This window comes from Ursus maritimus, unplaced genomic scaffold, assembly GCF_017311325.1.
Source record: "Ursus maritimus isolate PB19 unplaced genomic scaffold, ASM1731132v1 scaffold_2, whole genome shotgun sequence".
NCBI lineage: Eukaryota > Metazoa > Chordata > Mammalia > Carnivora > Ursidae > Ursus > Ursus maritimus.
Window position 1 is genome coordinate 35,278,794 of NW_024424452.1, and position 26,384 is coordinate 35,305,177.

At 52.6% G+C, this 26,384-nt stretch overlaps 1 protein-coding gene across 4 annotated transcripts; it reads left to right on the plus strand.

The window, feature by feature from the left end:
- Positions 1 to 882: 882 nt before the first annotated feature.
- CDIP1 (cell death inducing p53 target 1) lies at positions 883 to 26,359 on the plus strand. 4 transcript variants are annotated; one of them, XM_040635393.1, is made up of 6 exons: positions 883 to 981; positions 22,326 to 22,414; positions 22,808 to 22,909; positions 23,044 to 23,199; positions 23,991 to 24,264; positions 24,384 to 26,359. In XM_040635393.1, the coding sequence occupies exons 3-6, from the start codon at positions 22,825 to 22,827 to the stop codon at positions 24,493 to 24,495; spliced, it is 627 nt and encodes a 208-aa protein (XP_040491327.1). In that variant the 5' UTR covers positions 883 to 981; positions 22,326 to 22,414; positions 22,808 to 22,824; the 3' UTR covers positions 24,496 to 26,359. The 4 variants fall into 4 exon arrangements, with proteins under 4 accessions (XP_040491327.1, XP_040491329.1, XP_040491328.1 ...); XM_040635394.1 differs by having other exon boundaries at positions 928 to 981; positions 22,331 to 22,414; XM_008696840.2 differs by lacking the exon at positions 883 to 981 and adding an exon at positions 1,037 to 1,318.
- Positions 26,360 to 26,384: the final 25 nt, after the last annotated feature.

A 26,384-nucleotide genomic window follows, 5' to 3' on the forward strand; every position in this document is an offset into this window, starting at 1 on the left:
GTCCTTAAGCGTCTGCCTTCAGCTCAGGGCGTGATCCCAGAGTGGTGAGATCGAGCCCCACATCAGGCTCCTCCACTGGGAGCCTGCTTCTTCCTCTCCCACTCCCCCTTTCTGTGTTCCGTCTCTTGCTGGCTGTCTCTCTCTGATAAATAAATAAATAAAATCTTAAAAAAAAAGATTAAGTATCTTGAACAAAGTCATAGAGTGTTGTGGTTCAAGACTTGACCCCAGCTCGATCTCACTCAATTTTAGGCTTTCACAGGCTCTTAAACCCTCTGCTATTCGGTGGACTCTGGAGGGTCAGTGAATCTCCCCCGAGCCTCAAGCATAGTAAGATTGGTCTGTCCTCTTCCTACCTGACCTGTACTGCACTGGACACTCTGTAGCGTAGCACTACACTTGCGGATCATTTTAAATAGCTAAATCACCAACAAAACCCACAAAAATGCAAAAAACGTGGCACTCAACATATATAAGACACTTGTATACAGTATGAGAGCTAAAATAAGAAGACACACTGTTGCCTTATTTGACCTCAGCTTGGACCCTCCACACCTAGCAACTAAAGCCTTTCCCATTCTGTGCCGGTCACAGAACGCACAGCACCTAACCTCAAAGAGCACTGGTTGAATACATGAAGGAAGATGCGCCTTTCTCAGACGGAAGCCCTGGTGCTGAGAGGGCGGGAGGGAACGCTAACTGGGTCCTTCCCCTTACCTCACGCCACTCTTTCGCAGGACAAAACCGTCCCAGACCCTCCCACGTGTCCTGTCTTCGCCGAAGTGCCTCCGCTCCCCGTGACGTCACCAGGGGCCGTCACGTGTCGCCCGAAGCCCCGCCCCAGAGCTGACATCATGGCTCCGCCCCTCGCCCTGTCGCCCTGCTCCAAAGCTTACCCGCCTCCTTCTGACAGACGCGCGACGGCGAGCTGCGGAGGCGGCCGTTCCTGCAGCTGTGGCCGCCGCGGGTGCCGCGGGGACGGTGAGTCGCCTGGGCCACAGGAGACAGTTTCCGGCGGAGCACCCCGGGAGCAGGGCTGGGCGCGCGCAGCCCTGGGTGGGGAGGGGGATGACCTCGGACCGCTGAGCCCCCAGCCCCCGCCTGCGGCGTCTGCGCGGTGCATGTCGGGCACTGTGGTCTCCCCGACCCGTGGAGCGCGTCTTAGGCGCACGGACTGACTACATCTCCCAGAGGCCTTTGAGCGGGCGGGGGGCGGTGTGCGCGCAAAGCCCCGCGGGGCCGAGGGTCTCGTCCTTCCAGCGCCTGGACCCCGGCCTGTCTCGGCGTTCATTCGGCCTCGGGCGCCCGGCCTCCCGAGGTAAAGGATCCCCGGGGGCGGCGCAGCGAGACTGTCGCCTCCTCCCCGGGCACTGATGCGATCCAGAGCGGCCCTCGGGGTTTTGACGTCGCACCGTCGCTGGGTTGGCCGGCCACCCGCGGGGCTGCGGTTACAGTTTGGCCAGGCCCTGGCGGGCGCCGGGGTCACTACCTTGGGGGTTGCCCGCCCGCTCCTCCGGGTCCCGCTTATCACACCTTCCACATCCCTGTAAGGAAAGGTGGGGAAACAGCATCTCCTGCTTCCCGCGGCGGCTGGTTTCCTCGAGGAAAGGGGGTCGGGAGGAGGGTCCCGGGGACAGAGGAGCCCCTGCTGAGCTCCTCGTTGACCTTGGGAGGCCCGAGAGGCCCGCGCGCCTCTCCCTCCCCAGCCGGTCCCCGCTGGCCGATGTCTGTAAATCTCTGCGCCCGCACTCGGCCCGCACGCGCCGGGTTTGGCGGGGAGGCAGTGACCGGGCCTGGCTTCGGGCCCAGCTTCGAGCGGTAGAGGACCTTGGTGTAGTTGAACCCATGGCGTCTTCGAGCCCGGCTTTGGGCACTTGTCGTAGGTGTGCGTTTCTGTTTTTCTGTAAATGTTCCCAGGAGGCTTCTCAACAGGTGTCAGGTAAGGAGCTAGCGGCTCGGAATGTCTCCAGTGTGGATCTCAGATCCTCTGCCTCAGAATCACCAGGGCCTTTGTTAAAAGGGCCGATTCCTGGGCAGCTGCCCCCCCCCCCCCACGTTCTGATTCAGCAGTTATGGGATGTGGCCAGGACTGTATTTAATAAGCTCCCCAGATAATTCTTAGTCACATTTGGGGTTGAGAGCCTTTATCCTGAAGTGAGGAGGTTGGAGGTCCTGGGGCATAGCATTTATTCTAGTTTTTGTGTACAGTGGGGCCTGCTGCTGGGCAGGCACTGCCTAGGCAAGTGTGACCTCTCTCCTTGGCACTTTGTTTCCTACCTCGGGGCTGACTTAAGAGTTGGGTGGGGAGGGGCGCCTGGGTGGCACAGCGGTTGGGCGTCTGCCTTTGGCTCAGGGCGTGATCCTGGCGTTCTGGGATCGAGCCCCACATCAGGCTCCTCTGCTGGGAGCCTGCTTCTTCCTCTCCCACTCCCCCTGCTTGTGTTCCCTCTCTCGCTGGCTGTCTTTCTCTGTCAAATGGATAAATAAAATCTTTAAAAAAAAAAAAAAAGAGTTGGGTGGGGAGAGGCGTGCGAGCTCTGCCTTGTCCACAGCCCCACATTTAATTATAAAGAATTTTAAACATACATAAAAGTTGAAGAAACTTTACACTCAAATATTTATAGACCACTGTCTAGAATGTGCAGCATTTTATTGTATTTTGTCTCAAATCTCACGATCAGCAGTTCATCTTGTTTATGTGTGTCAAAGTGTAGACATCAGTCTATTTCCCTCCCAAATAATTAAACGTGCCTATAATTAAGTAGAGTCTTAGAATTTTTGCGTATTGTTTTTTAACCAGTAGAACACTGGGTGTTGAAGGGTCATCTCTGTCTCCCGTCCTGAGGAGCTGGACGAGTTTGGAGGTTTTTCCATAGGTTGGGCCTTTGGAAGCGGGAAGGAACTTTACATGTGTTCTTACAGAGATTTGAAAACAGTAGGTCATGGCTCTAAAATCACTAAGAGCAGAAACATGGAATGTGTGATGTGCAGTTATACTTCAGGGAACAAAAATGTTTTGGGGGGTGCTAATGAAATGTATGCTAGTAGTCAGATTGCCCCAGCAGGTCCCGTTGACAGTAAGTGATGTAAGTTGTCAGCCTGCATACTCTGTTGCTGCTCTTCACAGTTTAAGTTTGCCTGGTTTGAACCTGCCAGTTCGGTGTGTTTTCTCAAGCTCCAGGGAACAGGGCTGCATAGCCCAGCTTTGAGTCCCTTGGGCTCAGGTACTGTGCTCTGTAGGCACAAACACCAACCCTTAATCCGGTTCAGTTGTCTGAGAGGGAGAGGAGACAGGTCCTGTAGAAATTCATTTCCAGCTTCAGCAACACTATTCAACGGGCATGCACATCTGTTTATTCATGGAGGACACGGGAACGTGGTAGTTAGAATCATGGCACCTTATACTGACATCTCTGTCCTTCTATGAAGTAAAGCCGTCATGCTGGTGAGAAGGCAGCATGCAAGGGGAGCTCTGCAGATAACGTTGGCCCTTCGTGGGGACGAGAGCTAGGCTCGCAGGAATGCCACAAGGTTTATTAGGCCTCCACAAAGGGACTTGGAAGTGGAGTGTACAGAATGGGAATGTGCCAGTTTCTAGAACCCCACAGAGGGTTTCCGGCTCCTCATCTCTGCAGTCAGGACTCTCCCAGGCATGTCTCCTCAGGAGGTGGTAGAGGCTGCATCGCAATTTAGTGCGACAGAGGAGAGGGGGCGCTTGGCCTGGGCCTGTTGCAAAGCCTCTTCCCCCTGAGACGGCAGCCCACCCAGGGAGATGCAGGTCTGGTCGCTGTTGAGCCTGCAGACCAAGCACCTGTCCTGCTCTGTGAGTTACCAGGTTCTGGTGATAAAGGTGAGGTCCTGGGACCAATACTGTCTAGACTCAGACCATGTTGGAGGCACTTCTGTCGCTTCCAAGCTGTGTGACAAGGCGTTTGCCCTCCCAGAGCCTCGCTTGCTACATCTATGATAGGTGAAAAGCAACACCCAGGTGAGATGAAGACCTGTATCCGCTCGTGCGGAAAGGTTAGGATCCCCTAATGTTAGATGAGGTAAAACCAGCATAAAACCACGAAGCGCAGGGTAAGGAAGTCCAGTGACATTCTGATTGTTTCCATAAAAGTGGTTGTGATGTGTTTGGTAATGTCGGATCCGTTTTCCAGAAAATGTTTGTTCATCATCTTTTTGGTGCTTCTGATCTGTGGGTGCTGTGAGCTCCTTTGTGGTCTGGCCCCTGGGTGACCCTGCACCATCGATCTCACCACAAGGAGTTGTCACGAAGGTCGTAACAACGGGATGTGCTGGATACGTAATGTGTCCGTAAGTGTTGGTTCAGTCTGAATCCGGATCTATTCCAGTGTCTGTGTTTTCCCTTGAAGGAGAAACAGAGGAAGGCAGAAGTAGGTAGAAGGCGGGAGGGGTTTCCTGGGGTGGGGTTTGAGAATTCCAATCCTTACTGTTATGGGAGGAAGTGAAACCTATCCTGGTTCTAAGCAACATTAAGAGCAAGTCTTACAAGCTGGGGATGCAGCCGCGAAGGCAGTTGTGTTTGCAGGGGCTGCTCTTAGGAAGTGCTCCGGGCCCACCCTCACCTGGGCTTCGTCCTCGGGGGTCCTTAAAGCAGCCGGGGGCCACACAGGCATTGGTCTTGCGGCCGAGAAAACAGCCAGAGTTAGTGACTTACTGAAGATTGCCAGATATGGGCACAGCAGGGCTGGAGAGAGTGAGGCCGAGGAAAATGTGGGCTGTCCCAGCCCCATCGTGGAAAGTGCTCAATGGAGTTGACTGTGACTTTAAAAGAGGGTCTTCTTTCTGGATTTGGCCATAAACCAGGCACTTTCATCCGGAAGCCAGGGACTCCATCTCTGCTAAGGCTGTGTTCTGCCCCACTGGCTGTGGGTGGTGGGCATTTGGGCAGGAAACAGCATGGGAAACCTAGTTAAGCTAACTCCAACCCTCACAGACTCGCTTTTTCAACGCACCTGTGCCAGGGGCAAGCAGGGCCTGCAGGGACACGAGTGGGAGACCTCCCCCCCACCCAGTATTCCCTGGGTGGGAGATGAGTGAGGTGTGGAGGGAGTCATGGGGAAGGCTAGGGTTTGCTGGAAAGGCAGGGCTTGGAGCGCAGGGGAGAGGTGTGTGGAGGTGGAGGAAGGGTCCGTGGAAGGTCCTTTGGTAGGGGTGGGGTTTGGTTTGTTTGGAGAAGAGTGGATTACAGTCTGGGTGGCTGCAGTAGAGTGTAGTAGAGATATCTGGAACATGGGCCGTCTAGACTTTGGCCCTTAAACCTTGAGCAATAGATGAGAGAATGGATCTGAGACCTTTTTGAACCATGGCATTGGCAGGACTTGCTGACAGGTCAAGGTTTAAGGGCCAGAGAAAAGTCTGGAACACCTCTCAGACATCCATCTTAGTGCCCGGTGTACTGCTAATGGCACAGGGCCTATGGGATGGGGAAGAGCTCCTCCCCAGAGTACCAGCCAGGTTGCATTACTTATCTACCCAGACAGCCAGTGTTTGATGTGCTGCTTGGCGCTATGGAGACACTGGCCCCAAACCCCATCCCTGCCCTCCAGGAGCTGCCAGTCTGGCCTGGGGAGGCTGAGCCCTTGACCACAGTGTTCTGTTTCCCCTCTGCTCACAGTGACTCCATTGTCCCAGACCAGGAATCCCTGCCCTCCTTCCTGCAGGGCCCACCCGGTACCTGAAGCCTCCCCAGTGTCTTGACCCACAGACGCCCCTTCTCTCACCTGAAGCACCTGCTGTCATGGGTTCTTGTTTTGGTTTTGCTGAGTATCTTTCGTAAATTCTTCGTATGTGTGAGCTGGCTTCCTAGCTCCTTGAGGGCAGGGGCCACAAAGTGAGTGACCCACATAGAGGGGCCCATGAAATGTTGGCTGAATTAAGGAGTCAAGAATCTGAAGGCTTTTCAAACAGGTAGTCACTTGAAAGAAAGAAAAAAATAAACTTGGATAGTGATGGCTCTGCTGAATAAAACTGGCTTTTCCTAGGCCTGGAAGAATTCTGTACTGCTCCAGGCGAGAAGGCCCCCTGTGACCACTTGTCAGCTCTTGGGCTCTGGGGCATTCTATACTGTCTGAGGCTTAGGCCTCAGTCTCTGTCCCTGTGTAGTCAGGCTCAGGTTACACGTATAGTTCTGTGTGCATTTACCTGCTTTATCTGGAGAGCATATGGTCCATGCCATGACCCAATTCTCTGTGGCCTGAGTCAAACTGCCGAAGAAGAAACCATGCCTGATGGAGGTGGGGCCTGAGAACTGACGGTTCCCCAGCTCTAGCAGCCGCCTATTGATATCAGGACTTTGGGGGCCCACATTAGTACATGAGGCATAGTGCAGGAAGTGGAGAGCCGAGGGACAACTGGACAGCCTGATTTCCTGAGCCATCTCACTTGGAGTAAAGTGGACATCCTTTAGTGGCCTGAGGACCAGGCCTCCCTCCCCTCAAGGGCCAGCCCCTCTTCCCTTAGCTCCTCCCACTCTCCTTGCACCATGCCACCCAGCCCCCAGCCCCCAGCCCCCAGCCCCCAGGGTTGTGCAGGCACACTCCAGGCCTCTGTACTTTTTCTGCCTGGATCTTCTTTCCCCAGCTGTGCACATGGCCTGTCCCGTCTTGGCCCTAATGATCCTCATTCTGAGAAACCCTCCCTGTTGAAAATGGCATCCCTGCAGCACTCCCTTCCCTGCTCATCGTTCCTCCATGGCATGCGTCACTGTCTGACAGACTATATACTTCACCTCTTTCTGTGTTCTAACGCCTCCCCCCCAAACCCCTTGCAGATGTAAGCTCCATTAAGACAGGTTTTCCCCACCTTCAGGGCCTAAGTAGTGCTTGGCTCAGAGCGTGGGCTGGGTATTTATGTGTTGAATGAAATTGCGTCCTGTGCCTGCATTTTAGCTGTCCTGGCTTTGGGAAGGCTGGTGAAGGCCTGAAGGGTGCGGAACAGAGAATACATGTGCTCCGGTGCTCCCCTGAGCACAGGAGAATACAGTTGAGTTCCCAAGTGAACATTCAGTGGCTAGGGTCTAAAGTCAGCTCATAGAGCAGACACCTCATGGTCCACCTGCCCTGTAAAGTCCTCGAGTTGCCTGTGAGCTCAGAGGTGGGCTGGAACTGGGCCCCTGAGTTCCATTCCCCTCCCAAGCCCTGCCCTCACCAAAGGAAAAGCCAGGGGCTGGTAGGCTCACTTCAGTTGTTTCTCTTGTTTTGTTCTGGCCACAGTGAAATCCACGTAAATTCATGCGGTGGAATTCTAGTATGCAAAGCCCTTTGTTGGGAGTGTGAGATCCTGCTTGAGTATAGTTCGGAGAACATGTGAGAAAAGAGACAGAGCCGAGACCGGTGCATCTAGTGTGCCTGGGGCATGAGTCAGGGTTCCTCCCCGAGCAGCTGGGCCTGGCTCCTGTCAGAGAGCAGCCGGGTGGGGGTGGGGGGGCAGCTTGTCTTGCCCACCGCCGTCTCCAGCACCCTGCCTCTGCTGGGGGTTCAGCAAATGTTTGAAGAGTCATGAATGTCAGCTGAGACTGCGGACTTCGTGATCTCTAATGACATTTCTGCCGGGAAGGTGGTCTCTAAGTGTATGAATCGTGGAGAAATTGCACGTGGCCATAAATAAGGCAACCCCAGATGTACCTTGAGCTCCCGTTTCCCCAAGAAGATCCAAAATAGTTCTTCTGTCCCAACTGGCATGAGTAAACTCCCTGGGTCAGATGTCCATTTATAGTGACAGGAATTTAAACTTCATATACTGTGTTGTGCAATGTAATATAAGCTGCTGATTGATTTGTTCCTCACTCGTATGTCCCAGAGCACTTCTGTTCCCACTCTTCCCTTTCTTGGACTTGATGTTGTGGTCACAGACGCCGGCCCCACGTGCTCGGTGGCACAGCTTGTCTGAGTGCCCCCGGCCACCAGGACGCTTCCAGTGGAGAGCATAGCCCCGGAATGTTCTCTCATCTCAGGTTTTTTCCGTTGGTCCTGCAGCTTCTGACTGTGTTGTCTACGGCAACATCCAGCCACTGCAGTGGGCTCAGGAACAGTGACTAATCTGCGACATGTCTCCAGGTTTTGGCTTTTTTCTTTTGACTGATGCCATCCAGGTGACCTTTAGAAGCCTGTCATGCTGGCACCAGTGAGGTTGCTGCAACTCCTGTTCTCCATCCAGCTGTTCTTTGTTTAAACTAACTGGGAGGACGCCCTGTAACATGAAGGATGTAAATGCTGTACAGATACTTCTTCACTGTTGGACCAGGCCCGGATGTCGGCTGAGCTCCCCTCCTGGGCCAGCAATGGTGCTACGGGGTTTGAGTCTGAAATAAGATTCTTCCAACTGGGTGTCCGTGACCATAGTGGCCAAGTGGCTTGGTTGCACGTAGGGCCTCGTGCTTTTACCTGGGTCAGAATGGTATATCTTGATCTCAGATAACTGATTAAAATGGAGTCGAGTCAAAGACTGCTTTGGGTCAGCTCAGTGGAGGCAAAGGTAAGGATTTTTTTCTTTTCAGGGCTTCATTTTGATTGCCTAAGTGATGGTTTTTTTAGACTTATCCTGCTTCTAAAATTAGTTGGGCTTTCAGTTCCCAAGCCCTGTCTGCCCAACAGGTGCAGATGACTTGTTTCTTCTCTAGTGGCTGCAGCTGTATCTGTTTTCCTCCCTTTGCTGCTCATTCTCCTCCTGTCTGTACTTCCTCCTCCTGTGTCCAGCTCCGGAGGCCCTCCTGCCTGGAAGGCACTTCTGAAGGCAGAGGAGGTGCTGGACCACAGCTTGGAGGCCTGGGCCTCACTCCCAGCAGCTGCCCCAGCCAGCGGCCCCGCCCCGGGCGCAGCTCCGTTGCCTGGTCAGTCTCTGTTTCATGTGCGTCTGCTGGGCTTTTCTTACCTGCCCTCCTCTGCCAAGTGACTTCATGCTGGCTGTCCAGGCAGGATCTCCGAGGCCAGAACTACCTTGGATGGTCTTTATGTTCCAGCTTTACAGATCTAGACCCTCAATGTTACTGGAGTACTGTGAGGCAACCTGGTTTAGAGAATGGACTCGTGCTACCAGACAGATAGGACACCAATATAAAGACCGTAACACCACTTTGGGAGAGAAAACTGGCAAATAGCCAGCCCCTGGGTTTGCTTCTTGGACTATTGCTTTTCCCAGAGATTACAGTCAGAGGCACCTTTCTGGACTGAGGAGGAATACACGTAAATTTAACACAATTATAATGAGCCTTTTTTCGGAAAGAACCAAGGAGCTGCCCATCCTAGAAAAACTAGAAAGTACACATAACAGCTTCTGTATGTGTATTTGTATATAAACAGATGATCCAAAATCTTTTTTTTTTTTTTTAAGATTTTATTTATTTATTTGACAGAGATAGAGACAGCCAGCGAGAGAGGGAACACAAGCAGGGGGAGTGGGAGAGAAAGAAGCAGGCTCATAGCGAAAGAGCCTGATGTGGGGCTCGATCCCATAATGCCGGGATCACGTCCTGAGCCGAAGGCAGACACTTAACTGCTGTGCCACCCAGGCGCCCCAGATGATCCAAAATCTTAACACCCAGAGAAAACAATTAACATTTGGTGTGTAATATGTATGTAAATATGTACTTTTAAAGTAGAATTCCTACACATACTGGTTTTACAGTGCAGTATCAAGACCATCGTTCTGCCTACAAAATTGGATCTATGTCGTTTTGGGGGGTGAATACAATTACATTATGTAGGGAAACCAGATGGGTAACCAGTCCCTTTGGTGGAACACAGACATGGGTACATGCAGACATTTGCCTGTGAATCTTTGCTCACCTGCCCTCTTAGCTCTAGGACAGATGTGTCGAAATGGAATTAATGAGTCAAACAGAATGTACAGACAGCAGAATTGTCCTCCAGAGGAGCCGCACTGACCTGCTCTGCTGTGGTCCGGTGCTGTTGACACTCGTGCAATCAGAGTGGTTTGCCAGGACTTTGACAAGAATTCAGCATGATGTAAATTGTTCAATTATGATTGTTGTCGTCATCACAGTTCCTAGAAATCTTACTAATTTTTAGTTTAGAACCATTCCTTGAGTCCTCTCTGCCTTTTGATTTTGTTTCTAAGAGCAACCAGTGTATTTTCTCTCTCTTTTTAAATTGTATGCTTCCTTTCTCATGCTCTGCTTGCGGCTCCATAAATACCTGTGATACAAGCAAGAATTTGTGTTTATTGAACACTGTGTGACAGGCTCTGAGCTGTGTGGTCTTCACACACAACCCTACTTAGGCTTCATCACGCCTCTGGAAAGCTGGGGAACCAGATGGCTGGCGTGGGACCGAGCGCCTGGGCACCCGCAGGTGAGGATTCTGTCCTGTCAGCTTGCGCTGTGAACCCAGGGCTCAAGCCTTCTCTTGGGGCCATGGGCTTGGGCTGGTGTAGTAGCTTCTTGGAGCCCTAATACCGATCAGGGAGGAGCATGCGGGTGGGGTAGGATGAGAGAGGCAGATGAGAAAACCAGATCTGCTTTCTGGTCCTTTGTGTCTTAACTTTAGCTTGTTTTGAAGTATTTAGAATTCCCACGGCATCAGATAAGCCCGTGTTCACGTGTAAAAATAAACGGTTCATAGCCACCAGTGATGCTATCTGAGGGAGGGATTGCCTCTTCCGTCCTGCCTCCCATCAGTAAGAACAATGGAAAATGGGCCGCAGGCAGGATTTCCCAGGCCCTCCAGGGCTAGAACTTGGCACTCCAAGGGCATGCTCAGCGAACCCGTGTGGAGGCAGCAGCGTCAGCTAGAGAAAGCCAAGTCAGTGGGAAGTCTGTAATAGGAGCCTTTCAGTTGTGGACCACTTGTTGACATACCTTCAGCCTAACTAGCACTGCATATTTCTAATGATGCTCACATTCCTTCTTTGTTAATTTGGAAATTTAGCAATCAGAAGTAAATTTTGGCTATAGTATGGTTGAGAATTGCTGGAAAACTAGCGTTTCCGTTTTCTCTTTGATTACTGGAGTTAGGTTTGGCTGTATTTACTAGGAAACCCAAAGTTACCAACTTAAATAAGTCTGTTTCCTTCTCACATAGAAGATATGGGAAGTGGTCCCTTTGGTGCTGGCATGGTGTCTCTGTGGTTCTTCCGGGGCCTGGGCACCTTCTGCTGTCCTCAGTATGGCTTCCATGTCCAAGGTCACCTCATGGTCAGGCATGGCTGCGGGAGCTGTCACATCCGTATTCCAGGCAGCAGACAGGAGGGCAGGAGGACACCTTCCTATGAGTCCTTACAGCACTCTGCTTATGACTCATTGGCCAGAGCTTAGTCATGTGGTCACAGATGACTGCAGGAAGGGCTGGAAGTGTCTTAGTCAAGACCCTGTTGTCCTGAATAAAAACAGAGTGTGGTGCTCCAGGTAGGGAAACAGGTTCAGAGAAATTCAGTAACTCGTCCCGGGTCATACAGTCTGTCATGGTGGGCAGGATGCCCATGAACCCTGTATTCTCAAACTTTATTGCTGGTCATCAAGAAAGGAAGTTGACGGCTTTGTGTCTGAAGACTGAGTGGTTCGGGAAGGGGGCACCACTCAGGTGAGTGGGCTGGGAAAGAGGAGTGCTGGGGCACTGCTGTGGGGGTGCTGTGGGCTTCCTGGCCCGTGATCCTCATCCTGCCTTTTGGCCCAGGTTCCCTGTGGGGGTCCACGGTCTATGTGCTCTGGCTGAGCAGCCCCTGTGGCCAGGTGCCTCTGAAGCAGTTGGGCAGCTTGAACGTGGGCTCCAGTCTGTGACCTGATCACCCTCGTACCCCCTCTCGGGGACAGCCTCCTTCCTTCAGTCTTTGACTCACCATCCAGCCGCTCTTCATATCCCATCCTTTGCCTGATGGTCTCATTAACTCCACCTCCTCCTGGCTTGCTTGGAGAGACAGTCCCTGATCCCCAGATCATGTCCAGTTTTCCTGTGCTTTCAGAGTCTCCTTGACTTTTTTGCACACCCCTGGTCACACTTTGTCATTATGTTTGGTATTTTTGGTGTTATGATTTAATACCTGTCTCCCCCCACTCGATTTTAAGGTTCTGGAAGGCAGGGACCGTGCTCTCACTTCCTGCCATGCTACACAACTACCATCATGAAGAGACAGGTAGTTATTCCTAGAAGACTCACTGTCCCACCCTCCAAGGGCCTCTGTGAAGTGGCCACCACACGGACTGTTCTTAAACCTGCCCCTGGGGACTTGGGAGAACAGGACAGTACGTGGTGTTGCCCAGGGAGTCATTGGCCATCCCTGGCAACTAAGTTCCCCAGTCAGCGACACCTCGTGTTGCCTGGTCCTTACATGACTTCTGCACATCTGTGTGTCCGTTCTTACATGGCCCCTGGGGTGGGCAGGTGGGGTACAGATGATGCAGTCACCTGTGGGCCAGAGGACCCAAGAGGTTGTTTGGCTTTTACTCTGGGCCTCCAACTCTTCCTGACCAGTGGGTGCCTGTCTGTTGTTCAGCATATGGGAGGCTGGAGGCAATGTAGAAAGCTGTTTTTCAGTTTCCCCAACAAATCCCAAAGTCCTACTTCTGGCCAGACGCCTGGAACCTGCGTCCTGGGGACTGAGGAGCCCCCCTGAGGCCAGCTGGAATCCTAGCCACTATGGCTGCTGGGAAGGTGAGTTCCTTTGGAGAGGGGCCCCCAGGAAAGGTGATCCTGCAGTTGCTGCTGCCTGGCCACCACCCTGCCACCAGGGTCTCACGTAGACATCCAGAGTCTCGGGGCAGAGCGCCCCTGCTGGGCCATTACTGCCTGTGAGTTTGCCCGAAAGCAGAGATGGCCCCTTAGGAGGATTGCTAGTATCTCTTCAGGAGTCCCGCAGAGCAGGTGGCCTTAGCTTGGCTGTGTCACGGATGAACTCTCCTGGGCTGGGCCACTCAGGTGGGTTTTGATTCCAAGTCCCCCCGGATCCTGTGAGGAGCACACACCACGGCCCCCACAGTTGTGGGGGCGGAAGCTGCCGTGGCAGAGACCCTGGTGCCTGTTTTGTTTTCCTTCGTGTTGGAAGTTGTTCACAATAAATGGCGATATTAGCAGGTGCCATTGTTCCGTGTTCTTGTGTGCTGGGTCCGAAGCCGCTCCTCTGGGTATTTTGCACACAGTTTATTCTAAACCTTGCTCCCACCCCTGGAGGTAGGCATGATTACCCCTGGTTACAGATGAGGAAATCTGAGGCTCAGCGAGGTCATGCGGCTACAAAGTGGTGAGCCGGGTCTGAGCTGGTCCACTGCTTCCTTTCAGGCCAGGCGCACCGCAGCCTGGGTGGGGCTGGGGTGCAGGAGCAGCAGGCTCAGGCTCAACAGGGCGGGCCGCTCTGGGTCTCTGTGGCAGCCGAGCCCCTTGTGGTCTGAGGGGCTTCCTGTAGCACAGCAGTACTCAAAAGGTGACAGGTGCCGTTTCCTGGGGGCTTCCAGAGGGCTGAAGGTCAGGACTCTTTATGGCAATGCTAAGATGCGGTAACAGTGCCGTTCTCACCGTGTTGGCCTCCACATCTGTGGTGCAGAAGCAGCAAGGAGTGAACTGCTGTCTGACTCAAGGCAGAGGCACCAACCTGGGCTCGTTGTTGGGATGATGCTCACCACACCCACAGGCCTCATTTTAAAAAAAACAGTAAAAATGATTTACTGTATTAAATCATCTTGACCCTCGAGTGCACATCTCAACTATTCTGTGTGATGAAACATGAGACTTCCATCACACACACATGGAGTATGACCGATGCCTCAGGGAAAGCACATGCACAGTGGTTTGAATTGTGAGCTGAACTAGCTATCTCATGGAGCTCCAGGTTTACTTGAACAACTGACACACAAACTGTGGTTATTCACACTTGGGGATTTAGTGGACATTCTCTTGAAAATGAACAGTGAACCCACTACTTCAGGGAAAACAGCTGACCTTTGTTTTTGTAAATGTCACCAGTGATAAATTGGTTAATCTACTTGTGGCCAATGATAAAATTTGAATTTTCAAGTGAAAGTTAGAATTTTGGAAAACTTGTATCTGCCACTGCAAGCTTGACAGCTTCCCAATAGTTAAAGACTTTTCTGATGAGATTGGTGGTGATACTAGCCATGTGATTTGAGTGGGGGGAATATTATATAAGACACATCGGCACTGTTCTGTCTTCATAATCGGGGCTCATATTGTGAACCGATGTTTTCCAGATGACCCCTGCGTGCGGTTAGAAACCATGCATGTGTAAAAGCCATTCAAAATGCAGGGTAGACCGATGAACTGTAACAGAAGAAAGAATTCATTAAACATTCAGATTCCATATTGCAGCTAACCTTTGAGACACTACCCCGGTCAGGTTTGGGTGTGGTATGGAAGAATGTCCACAGTTACGTACCTGAAGAGACTCTTCAAATGCCCCTCCCATTTCCAGCTGCTTATCTTTGGGAAGCTGGGTTTTCTTCACGTACTTCAACCAAAACAACGTAGCACAACAGACTGGGTGGAGGAGCAGACAGGAGAATCCAGCAGACTTTCCGTAAGCCAGAAATTAAAAAGGGTTGCAGAAATGGAAAACAATGCCAGCTGTCTCATTATTACAGTTGTTTTGGAAGGTAGTTATTTTAACTATTTATGCTGACATGTAATGAGTTTTTTGATGTTTCTTAATGAATTAATAAATACTTTTAAAAAGTCCTTATCTTTTATTTCTAATATGGTAAGTATTGATAGATATAACCCACAAAAACAAACCCTTTTTAGAATACTCAATAATGAAATGTAAAGGAGTCCCGAGACCCAAAACATTGGGGAGCTGCTGCTCTAGCAGATTCGTGTCAGAAAGTCCTCTTTCCGGGCACTGCCCTCACTGCCCTGTGCCTCCACCTCGGCCTCATCCCCTGGTGCCCTTCTGGGTCCTCCAGGAGCGCCCACTCGTGTACAGATGAGGCTTAGCATCAGAACGTCCCTCCCTGCCCTCCTGGTGTGAGCTTCCTCCAAAAAGAGAGTGTCAGTATGTGTCCCTGGCAGGTCCTGTGTGGTGCAGCGGAGACCGTGGGGGCAGGGTGGGTATCCCTTGGCGGTGTGCAGGACCATTCAGACTGCAGAATTGGGTTTACAGCTGTGGTTGCAGCCGGGGAGGAGTGTCTCCTGCTGGCCTGCACCCAGGCCCTCCCAGCTCCCATGGGCAGCCTGCCTGGGTCACTGTAGGCTGCTGCCAGCTGGCCCAGCTTTGGATCAACAGCAGCTCTCTGCAATGAATGATGAGTAGTTGGGAGCTGAGCAGAATGCCAGGGCCTTTCCCAGGGCCCCGAAGTCTTTGCTTTGAATTCCTCTCTGGGATGTGGGGGGATCCAGAGGAGAGCTGCTGAGCTCAGTGCACCAGGAGATGGAGACTCCAAGCCTTCTCTCTCTCACCAGGGATAGAAGCTGCCCATCACAGCTCTGTCCTAAAATTGTCTTCTTTTCAAAATTTTAGTTATGCAAATAACACAGAGATACCTTTTTGTTTAAAATATGTGTAAGTCTGTGTAATGACAGAAAGCCTCACCTCTCTTGACCTTTGGCTGCCAAACTTTCAACCCCAGAGACGATGATCTTGGTCTGCGGTGTTTCTTCCCCATCTCTCATTTATAACCATGCACACACACACACCTGTCCACACCTGGATGGGTTCTGCTTTTGGGGGGATGTAATTATAATTCACATGCCATATAATCCACCGTTTTAAAGTGCACAGTTCAGTGGCTTTAGTAGGTCTGAAGAGCTGTGCTGGCATCACCACTGTCTAATTCCAGAGCCTTGTCATCCCCCCAGTAGACCTGTGTTTGGACCTGAAAGTGCTCTGCTCCCCTGCCCAGTGAGTCTCCCAGGTACTGGGCATGTGTCGTCACTGCTCTGCACTCAGCCTGGCCAGGAGGCAGGGGTTCTAGTCCCGAGAAGACTGAGGCTCAGGGAGGGTCCATGACTCTCCCAAGGCCACCGGCTTGAAGCCCAGGGCTGTCTGACTCCAGAGCGCCACACTCTCCATGTGTGCCCCGTTTTCCCATTAACTGACAACTGACATGGAGCAAATCCTTGCCCTTCTGTGAATGGGAGAAGGGGGTGGGTTCTTGCCTTCCTGACCCCACATTGGAACATTGTGTTCTGTCCTTGGAGCTCTCGTCCTCAGTAGCTGCTTAGACTATTGTGTTGGGTGCAGACAGGGCCTGGGCTGGGTGGGATGGGAGGAGGGGTGGGACATAAGGCAGTTTTGCTTGTTTCATGGCCCCAAACCCTAAAACCCATAGCAGGCACCTCAGGACATCATTTCCTTCCTCACACCTGGGGAAACTCAGCTTTCCCACCACCTCATCAGAGGAGAAGCAAGGAGTGCTCCTTGGGCGTGAGGCCTTGTTCTCTGTGACATGGCTGAGGGTGGGACTGGGTTTCCAACACTGGGGTGCAGAGCAGAAGTTTCTATTCTGCAGTGGACCTGCACTGAGTGCTAAGCAGCGCCAGGCTCCAGGGGCTGCTGGTCCAGCAGGTGGGCTAAGGAGGCGAGCTGTGGGCAGCTCTGTGGAAAAGGGCCTGGCTCTATGTCTGGCACAACTGTGTCCTGCCCCCAGCGGCCCCAGCATCTGCCATTCTTGGAAAAGTGAAATGAGCTCGCAGTCAGTGGGTCCACAGACAGATGTGAAGACAGGCTTCATCTCGTTTTAGGGGGACTTGAATAATTCCATTCTACATAAAACTACAGTGGTTGCTAGGCTGTGTTTGTTATGGGCGCAGGGGCCAGATTGGGCCTCAGGCAGCCCCATTCTGTCTCCCAGAGGGCTAAGGAGCATGTGCAGGCCTGCCCTTACCTCTCTCTTGCCAGAGACCACTCAAGACCCTCTCTCCTGGGCATACTACTACCGCTGCTGGGGCGCCCCTAAGTCTGTCCCCAGACCCCTGGGGCCTTACTGTTCCCTGTGGCAGGCTATGGCCCTTTCCATCCTAAGGGTTTTCTTGCTGATCTCCTGGAAACAGGCCAGTATTAACAGCATGGAGAGGCTGCAGGCACAGGGTATCTTTTGGACGCCACAGCACCTTCCCAAGAGTCTTGAGCCTTCTAACTTATCAGCCACCTGGCCCAAGCTGCCTCCCTGCCCTGGTAAGGGTCAGGACCATGACTGGCAGGCTAGCCTCATCCTGAAAATGCACTCAAGGGGACACTGATCTCTGTCATCTAGTACTCTAACCTCTGCTCTGCACACATTTCCAAATACTGCTTAGTTTCAACCTAGACTTCCAACCTCTGGAAAATAGCTGTCTCCCAAGGGCCAGTGGCTTCTAAAGTAGGAGCCGTTGGCACTGGGGCAGTGGCATGTCACTTTTATCCAGGACTAAGTGGGAAATTCCTCAGCACCCCAAAACTGTGCTGAAAAACTGGTAAACGGGAATTTAAAGCTCAAAGAGAAACCGTTGAAAACACCAAAAACGCTGATTGTGAGCCCGTGTGACCCTGGGTGTGACGTGAGCTGTGTTCACCTCTAAAGTGGAGAGATGTTGGTAGGGCTGCCCCGTAGGGCTGAGGAGGACAGCTGAGCACCTGTAGCAAGCACCCTGGGGTGTCAGGATTACTGCTTCTCTAGTGCGTACTCAGTACCATCTCTTGGACTCTGCAGTTCTGTGAGGCATGGAAGATCCATGTCCCTGGAACACACTGCCCTCATGGCCTGCATGGGGTCAGCGTCTAAGAGAACTTCATTTACGATTCTTCCTTCTTGGGGCGCCTGGGTAGCTCAGTCGGTTGGGCATCTGCCTTCAGCTTGGGTCGTGATCTTGGGGTACTGGGATTGAGCCCCTGTGTCGGGCTCTCTGCTCAGCGGGGAGTCTGCTTCTCCCTCTGTGCTCTCCCTCTTCAATAAAATCTTTAAAAAAAAACACTCTTCCTTCTTGTGTGACGTGCTACGGCTCACTGAGAGCACCTCTGCTTCCGTGTGGAGTGGAGCCCATGCCCTGCTGTTCTGGGTGCCCCCTCTCTGCGCCCTCACACTTCTGTGCCGCTGGGGTCAGCACCTCGTTGGCTGGCCAGCTGCTGAGCAGTCAGCTGGATCTCCAGTTCTGAGAACCAGCAGTGGCAACACCTTTTCATCCACAGAATCCAGAGGGTGCAGAGCGATGTACAGAGCGTACAGTCCTCTGGGCCCCAGGGTAGCCCCTGTTCCGTGCGATAGACTTAGGGTTTTCAGGCAATTCTCAGTTTCTTCACAGTTCATATCTGAGAGGTCGGAATGGGAGGCTGAGAGGCCTGTTTTGGGTTTCTGGGCCTGCATGCTGCCTTCACTGAGCTCCCAGGACTATAGGCCTCCCTCTTCTCTGTGGGGAACTGCAGACCTCGGGGGCTTGGGTCTTGCAGCCCCTTCCATAGCTTCCAGTAACCGACGCTCCAGCGCCAGCGCAACGTCAAAGTCGCCAGGGTGCGATCTGAGAGTCCACACTGGCATTTGTAGCGTAATTTGAGCAGTGTGCATTTTTACCGGAAAACTGTTTTGCTTTTGGACATGTGATTTTTTAATTTTTAAGATTTATTTGAGAGAGAGAGGGCACAGCAGGGGAAGCAGCAGAGGCAGAGGGAGAAGCAGACTCCCCGCTGATCAGGGAGCCCGGTGCAGTACTTGATCCCAGAACCCCGGGATTATGACCTGAGCTGAAGGCAGACGCCTCACCAACCGAGCCACCCAGGTGCCCTGACGTGTGATTTTTTTTTTTTTTAAGATCATAGCATTTTTAGTTTTTGTTGCACCTTAGACAACATAGTTTTGTGGCATGCCTGTTGTTTTATAGTGGGAGGCACTGGGAGTTGAATTCCAGGAAAGTTCACAATTCATTCTTTAGAAACCCCTCTCCTTCATTTTCTTTTCTAAGATTTTATTTGAGAGAGTGAGCAAGAGAGAGAGAGCACAAACTGGGGGGAGAGGCAGACAGAGAAGCAGACACCCCGCTGAGCAGGGAGCCCGACGACATGGGGCTTGATCCCAGGACCCTGGGATCATGACCTGAGCTGAAGGCCGACGCCCAGCCAGTCTCTCTCCTTCATACTGAAGGTCCTGCCCCCAGTCTCTGCCACAGTTGACAGCTCCAGAAGGTAGCTGGAGGGTGGGTGCGGGTGTGGAGGGGAGGGGAGACAGAGGAGCAACAGCCATGCTGGCCGAGGGACAGTGTGGAAGAGAGTGGTGGTCCAGTCAGTGGGTGGCATCCATGTGGTGCACAGCAGTGCCTGCCCCGGGTACAGAGGATGGCTCAGAGTTGGGTGGATACCATGGAACGGCTTTGTCCTGTGTGCCAGGCTTGTACCATCATTATGATGGCAGAATTCCAGAAGCAGAACAGTGCTCTAGGAAACTATGGAGCTAGATGTAATGCTGAAGAAAAAGTTAGAGGGTGGCACAAGTGTTGTGTGCCCTCTGGACACAGAGGGACCGGGAGGACCCAGGCTAATTCCTCTCTCCTAGCACCGGAAAATGCTCCAGTGACTCACCAAGCGCAGTGCACCTTTTCTTCCTGGCTGGATTCCTGGGGAGCTGGGGCTGTGAGATAGTGGTGCCAGCCAGCAGCATCCCAGATGCTGGAAGCGTAGGAGTTGGTGACAGGTGCTGGCCCACATTTAAGACACTCGGTGGGATATGAAGTTTTCTACAGAAGCACGACAAGCCTCTTTTTCTGCCATCAGGAGGGCGCCTGGTGGACTGGCAAGGATCTCCAGGCCCAGCACACACAGCCAGTCCTGCCTGGAAGGGGACTTTGTGTGATGTCCTTAGGGGCTCTGTGGCTTCCCTTTCTCGATCATGCGCAATTGAAATTCACCTGCGGGCAGGGGTGGGTGGGAAAGTCATGCAGAGTCCTAGACTCAGCTCTACTTATATGCCACGTGACCTGGGTAAGTCCCATCTTTTCTTGGCTTCCATGTCTTTGAAGGATTATTTTAAGTAGCAACTCAGAAGAGCAGGTCATAATATATACAAGCACTCGGGAAGATACTCTGCTTCATGGTGGCCAAAGAAATAAGTAACCGAGTGTCATTTTAATGTTACAAGTTAGTGATACAACAGTAGTGTCCAAAGTTTGTACTGTGAATTGCCATCATCCTTCCCAAGGGCACAAAATGGTCATACCCTTTGATGTAATAATTTCACTTCTGGTGAGTTTAACCAAAGAAAATGATCCAAGAAAGGGAAAGAGCATTAGCCAGAGGTTTTCCCTGTTTTTTATGACAGTAACAAGCAGCATTCTAAATGCCTTAATAACGGCTGGTCAGGTAAACAGTGATGGGCCCATTTTAGGGAATATTAAAATTGATGGTCATGGAGTCTTGCAAGATGGACAAAATACATAGGACACGATGTTAAAACTGTCAAAACAGCAAGTGTATAAAAATATATGTGACTGCATACAGACGGGCAGGGACATGCAGGGAGACTAGCTGCATTAAAGTGGCGAGATTGGGCAATTTTATTGTTTTTTTAATAAGTTTTATTGACATATAATTATCTACCATATGATTTCCCCATTTAAAGTGTGCAATTCGCTGGTTTTTAATATATTCACAGAACTGTGCAACCATCATTATAGCCAGTTTTGCCACATTTTCACCACCCTAGAAGGAAACCCCGTGTTCATCACTCTCTGTTCACCCCCACCCCCCAAGCCCATGACAACCATAAGTATGCTTTCCGTCTCTGCCTTTGTCTGTTCTGGGCGCCTCGTGGAAGGAGTCGCACCGTGTCTGGTCTCTCTCACCGAGCGTCATGCTTTCCAGGTTCATCCGGGCCGTAGCAAGCTCATTCCTTGTCACGGCTGGGTACATGTCCACTGGAGGCGCACAGCTATTGTTTATCTATTTGCCAGTGGTTGGACACCTCAGTTGTTTACACTTTTCGGCTACTGTGAATAATGATGCTGTGAACATTCATGTACAAATTCTTGTGTGGTTTTCAGTTCTCTTGGGTGCGCACCTAGGAGCGGAATGACTGCGTCATGTGGTAACTGTGTGCTACCACAGGACAGCCATTGCGCCATTTCACACGCGACCCTCCAGCCCCCAGCAGTGTGAGGACTCCAGTTTCTCTGCATAATACTGGTTCCTTTCTCACTGTAGCCATTCTTGTGCTGGTACCTCATTGTAGTTTTGATTTGCATTTTCTTTAGGCTAAGTGTTCAGCTTCTTTTCAGGTGCTTATTGGGCATTTGTTTTTATCTTTGGAGAAATGTGTATTCAGATCTTTGCTGCTTTTTAATTGGGTTGTCTTTTTGTGAATGAGCTAGAGTTCTTCATATAGATATTTTAAATACAAGTCTTTTAGCAGATCTGAAAATTTTTTTTTCTGTTGTTCTGTGAGCTGTCTTTCCACTTTCTTGATGGTGCCCTTTGAGGCCCAAGTTTTTGTTGTTGTTGTTTGTTTTAAAGATTTTATTTATTTGATAGTGAGCAAGAGAGAGCAGGGGCAGAGGGAGAGGAAGCAGTCTCCAGGCTCAGCAGGGAACCTTATGTGGGTTCATCCTAGGATCCTGGGATCATGACCTGAGCTGAAGGCAGACGCTCAACCAGCTGAGCCACCCAGGTGCCCCAAAGCCCAAGTTTTTAATTTTACTGATACCCAGTTTATCTTGTTTTTCTTTTGTTTCTTGGACTTGGTCTCTTGGGCCCTGCCATTGATCTGTGACATTTAATAAACTGACTCCAGGCTCCTTCTGCCCTGGCGGGGTTCTAAACTTCCCGCTGGCAGGGTTCTTGGACAGAGCTGCACTAGGAAAGCTGCTGCCACTGTGTGTCTCTTTGTACTGTTGAGAATTTTTTCTAGTTCATATTATTTTGTTAAAAATATTAACTGAGCTTCACTTCAAAATGCTACTAATTTCTAACCTTCTATGCTGAATAGAGGGAAAGGAAGTGCCTTGCTAAGGGAGACAGGATGCTGACCCAAGGCAGGAAGGCCCCCTGGTTTCCTGCTTCTGCCCCAGGGCCCAACAGCAGGTGCTCAGTGAGCCTTGGGAGGGAAAGAGATGAGGGAAGTGTTTCACTCTGCATCTTCCTTTCCACCCCATCCTCCACAAAAATGGGGGGGGGGCAGGGGTCCCTTGTATGCAGCTGGCTCTAAGAGCTGCTGGGGTGGGGAGAAGCCTGCTCTCCTTTCTTCCTGCAGTGGGTGCGTGTCTGTGGTAGCTGGTATGAGCCTGGAGTGGACAGGACCTGCAGCTGTGAGAGGGGAAGGGGAGCTAAAGAGTCGGTGGACAAGCGGGTTGCTGCTGTGCTGGTGGGAACCAGCTGAATGTGGTAGGGTGTGTGGTTGCAGCTCTTGCCCTAGTGCTGAGGCTCTGCCTGTGATTCTCCCCCAGAACAGCTCCCTAGAGCCCTGCGTGTCTGCTCAGGCCAGCAGCGGAAGCAGCCTCTCCTGACTTTCCCTTCTGAGTACCTGGGATTTGAGGTAAAAGTCTCCCAGATCCTCTCCCACAAGCACGGTGCTCTGGTACCAAGGCAGTCTGCTGCCCTGGGGGGGGGGGGGGGGGGGGTCTGCCTCACCAGCTTCTGTCCTCGCAGGGTACCCTTGCCTTCTGGCTTTGACACAGGAAGCAGGGAAGATGGTGGATGGTGGCGGCTCTGAGCCGCGTTATCCTTGGTGATGGTGGGGCATCTTCAAGGCCTAGAGGGAGCCCAGTGACTTTAAACTGCTCTACTGAAGGAATCCACCCCAGTCCATGAGCCCTGTTCCCCACCCAGAGCGCAGAGATTGACGTGGAGGAGTGAAAGGCCATCTGAGCTGCTGGGGCTCAAAGGACTGTCACAGACCCGTGCCTAATGTCCCCGGCTTTCCTTCCAGGTCCAGAAGCAGCAAAGATGTCCAACGAGCCGCCCCCTCCTTATCCTGGAGGCCCCACAGCCCCCCTTCTGGAGGAGAAGAGTGGAGCCCCACCTACCCCAGGTAGGGTTCAGCGCTCCTGATGGTCCTCTCCCTTGCCTGTCCCAGCTCCTAGAAGCTGGTACCTGGAGCACTCCTCCCACTGACCCGGAAGCCACTGCCCTCTGAGCTCCCTCTCCTTGCCCTTCTCTATCCAGGCCGCACCTCCCCAGCTGTGATGCAGCCCCCTCCGGGCATGTCGATGCCCCCCGCAGACATTGGTCCCCCACCCTATGAGCCACCGGGTCACCCAATGCCTCAACCTGGCTTCATCCCCCCACATATGAATGCAGATGGCACCTACATGCCTCCAGGTAAGTAGGAAAAGGGGAGCCCAGAGGCCTGCCCAGTCCAGCATCCAGCATGTTATCTGGGCTGCCATCCAGCCTTTGTTGCAGGTAGGTGGTCTTCCTGCCCAGTGTTTTCTCAGGGCTGGGGGGCGCTGATTGTGTGGATAGAGGACATGGGAGAGTATCCTAGAGTAAAGCACTGCTGTGCAGGTACTGTGGGGAAGCCACATGAATCCTGGGCCCTGCCGGGAGGAGGGCTAGCTCCTGGGAAAGCCCCTCAGGCACAGTGGCAGGTGCTGACTCGAAGGTGCTGTGGGGGCCTCTCTCTGCCAGGGTCCTGAATCCATGGGGAGGCCTGGGCTCCTGCTCACCCAGCATTCTTCAGGACTCCTCAGGCCAAAGAAAGGCCCAGGGCTCTTGCATGGGTGGCCCCAGGTGAGGTGGGCCAGTCCCTGGTATTTCAGTGCAGGATCTGACACCGATGGGGCCAAGAGCCCTGTGACCACGAGAGGGCTGGGCTGGTGAATGGCAAGGCTCTCCCTCCTATGGTTGAGGTCCCCTGCGTATCAGAGGCAAGGGGCAAACACATCAAGCTGAGATTGAAGAGAGATTAGGCCTTCTTCCTAGCTCTGCCATATCTGGCTGGGCCAAGTAGCTTTTCTGTCTTGGTCCTCACAGGGCTGGGAGAATGAAGATCATCACCTTGGCCCAGGGCCCAGTTCTGGAGGCCTCCCTTGTGTCCTGGGTGCTGGGGGCCACATGGGGCAGGTGTCAAGCTGTAACCCGTCTTTACTCTGTCTTCTGTGCCATTCCAGGTTTCTATCCTCCTCCAGGCCCCCACCCACCCATGGGCTACTATCCGCCAGGGCCCTACCCGCCGGGGCCCTACCCTGGCCCTGGGGGCCACACCGCCACAGTCCTAGTTCCTTCAGGGGCTGCCACCACAGTGACAGTACTGCAGGGAGAGATCTTCGAGGGCGCCCCCGTACAGACAGTGTGTCCCCACTGCCAGCAGGCTATCACCACCAAGATCTCCTATGAGATTGGCCTGATGAACTTCGTGCTGGGTTTCTTCTGCTGCTTCATGGGGTAGGTGGTGTGGGCACTTGGCTGGTGGGGGCTGTGCCCACCTGCCGCCGAGCTGGAGTAGGCCCGTGCCTTCAATGCCTTCTCTTCCGACCTCCCCGTCTTCCCTGTCTCTGATTCAGGTGTGATCTGGGCTGCTGCTTGATCCCTTGCCTCATCAACGACTTCAAGGATGTGACGCACACGTGCCCCAGCTGCAAAGCCTACATCTACACGTACAAGCGCCTGTGTTAACTGAGCCAGGACTGGACTCCCTCCTGTCAGGCTGGCCCCCTGTGCTTTTGCTCCCCTCGCTCAGTGGCTCGCTTCCCTGCTCCCACTTGGGGATGGAAGCCATTCCACCAGTCCCCTGGAAGTCTTGTCCTCTTTGGCTTGCCCTTCCCTGAGCATCTGACTCTTCCGGCAAAAACTTTGTTGGATTTGAGGCCAAGGATCAGCAAGTGGCAGGGGGATAGCACTGAGCCTGTGTGTTGCTGGTTTGCTTGATGTTTGTGATCAGAAAGAGAAGCTGGGAAGGGTCTCCTCGCATGGTCTCCTTGCTGGGGTCTCATTTCTCCATTTCTGTACACAGTATAGATTTGGTCCTAACTCTCCCTGGGACCAAAAGCAGCCAGAGCAGACCTCGGGCCTGCAGTGGGGCTGTACCTGTAGCCATAGTTATTTCTGATCTCCTGGGCCAAGAGTGGGGGAGTGGACCCAAGCAGGACAGGGTCCCAAGGCCTAGCTTTGTTTCTGGGGTGCTAGAGGTAGGCATGATGATTGGAAGGATGACTCTGGCCCTTAGAACTCTTAACACCCTGTCCAAGTGCCCAAGAGTTCCCTCGGATAAGGCAGAGAGGTCAGCACACCTGCAGGTTATGGGGTGAATGGTTAGGCCCCAGCTTGCCAAGAAGGGACTCGCCTCTGGCCCCCACCCGGCTCCCTTTCTGGCCACCCCTCTACAGATCCCCATCTTTGCCAGGGCCAGAAGGAATGCCCAGGAGTCTAACCCATCTGTCCATACCATATCTTTGCTGTATATCAGTAAGACCTTTGCCCAGTGGCTGGTGTGTCCCAACAGGACTGGAGATGACAGAGAGAAGGGGCTTCCTTGCAAGCACACTCAGATTTGTAGTGCACTCTCCATGGATCCTCTTCCCAGTAAATGCTGGGCCCTAGGCCCTGGCTGACTTGGTGTCACTGTGCTTGTTTCAACAGCAGGTACTGCAGCAGGAGCAGCTGTGGCACTGGACTGGGACAGGCCGGGGACAAGGAAGGAGCAGCCCCAAGTGGCGGAAGTGCCCTGGTGGACACCTGCCCTGGGCCTGAGCCCACACTGTATTTCCTGAATGGTTTGTCTGTGAACTTGCTCATGTGGACCGCTGTATCCTGCTGCCACCCCTCTCCTGGTCTCGCACTGCCACTGCATGGCCTCCTGTCACTGTGAATCATGGCTGGTCTCAGTTTGTAGTTTCTCATTAAATTGGCCCTTTCACTCCCCTGCCCTGGGCCTCTGCTCTCTTGCCTGGCTTCCTTCTTTGAGGGAGAGAGGGTGGGGGCTAGAAGTCGTCTAAGGGCAGGGACTTGAATCCTCAGGGTCTTTGTGCTTCTGCTGTACTGACTGCCCAGGGATGACACTAAGTATCTGATTAAACCACACCCAAAGCGGGTGTGGACAAGCCCTGGGGTTCAAGCTGTGACTGGGCTGGGGTAGGAACTGGCTTCACTGCGCTCGAAGGGCACCTTCCTATCTCTTGACACTGGTTTCACCCATCTTCATGCCACGGCATCTCCCCACACGATTCTGCAGGCTGGAGCCCCCTGGCTTGAGCTCGGGGTCATCCCACCCTGCAGGCAAATACTGTTGCTCCCTTAAGCAAGATAAGAGTCACTGGGACTGAGGCTTTTGGTCTGAAGGCTAATGGGCAGCCAGTCAGCCCCCAGGTTCTGAGCCAGCTCCACCCCGACCCCTCACCTGAACTGTGAAAATGGGTAGGCTTGGTCAGTAGTTGAAGACAAGTTTTCCCCACCATTTAACCCTTTTCTGAATAAAACTTTTGCAGATCCTCAATATATAAAACAAGAAACTGATTCCTATCAATAAAAATATTTAAGTTCACATTTGTATCTTAGACAATGAATTG

Coding starts and splice junctions, on each gene's coding strand:
- CDIP1 (XM_040635393.1), top strand. CDS start 22,825: ATGTCCAACGAGCCGCCCCCTCCTTATCCTGGAGGCCCCACAGCCCCC. Junction 22,910..23,043: donor TGGAGCCCCACCTACCCCAG/GTAGGGTTCAGC, acceptor TTCTCTATCCAG/GCCGCACCTCCCCAGCTGTG. Junction 24,265..24,383: donor TTCTTCTGCTGCTTCATGGG/GTAGGTGGTGTG, acceptor TCTCTGATTCAG/GTGTGATCTGGGCTGCTGCT.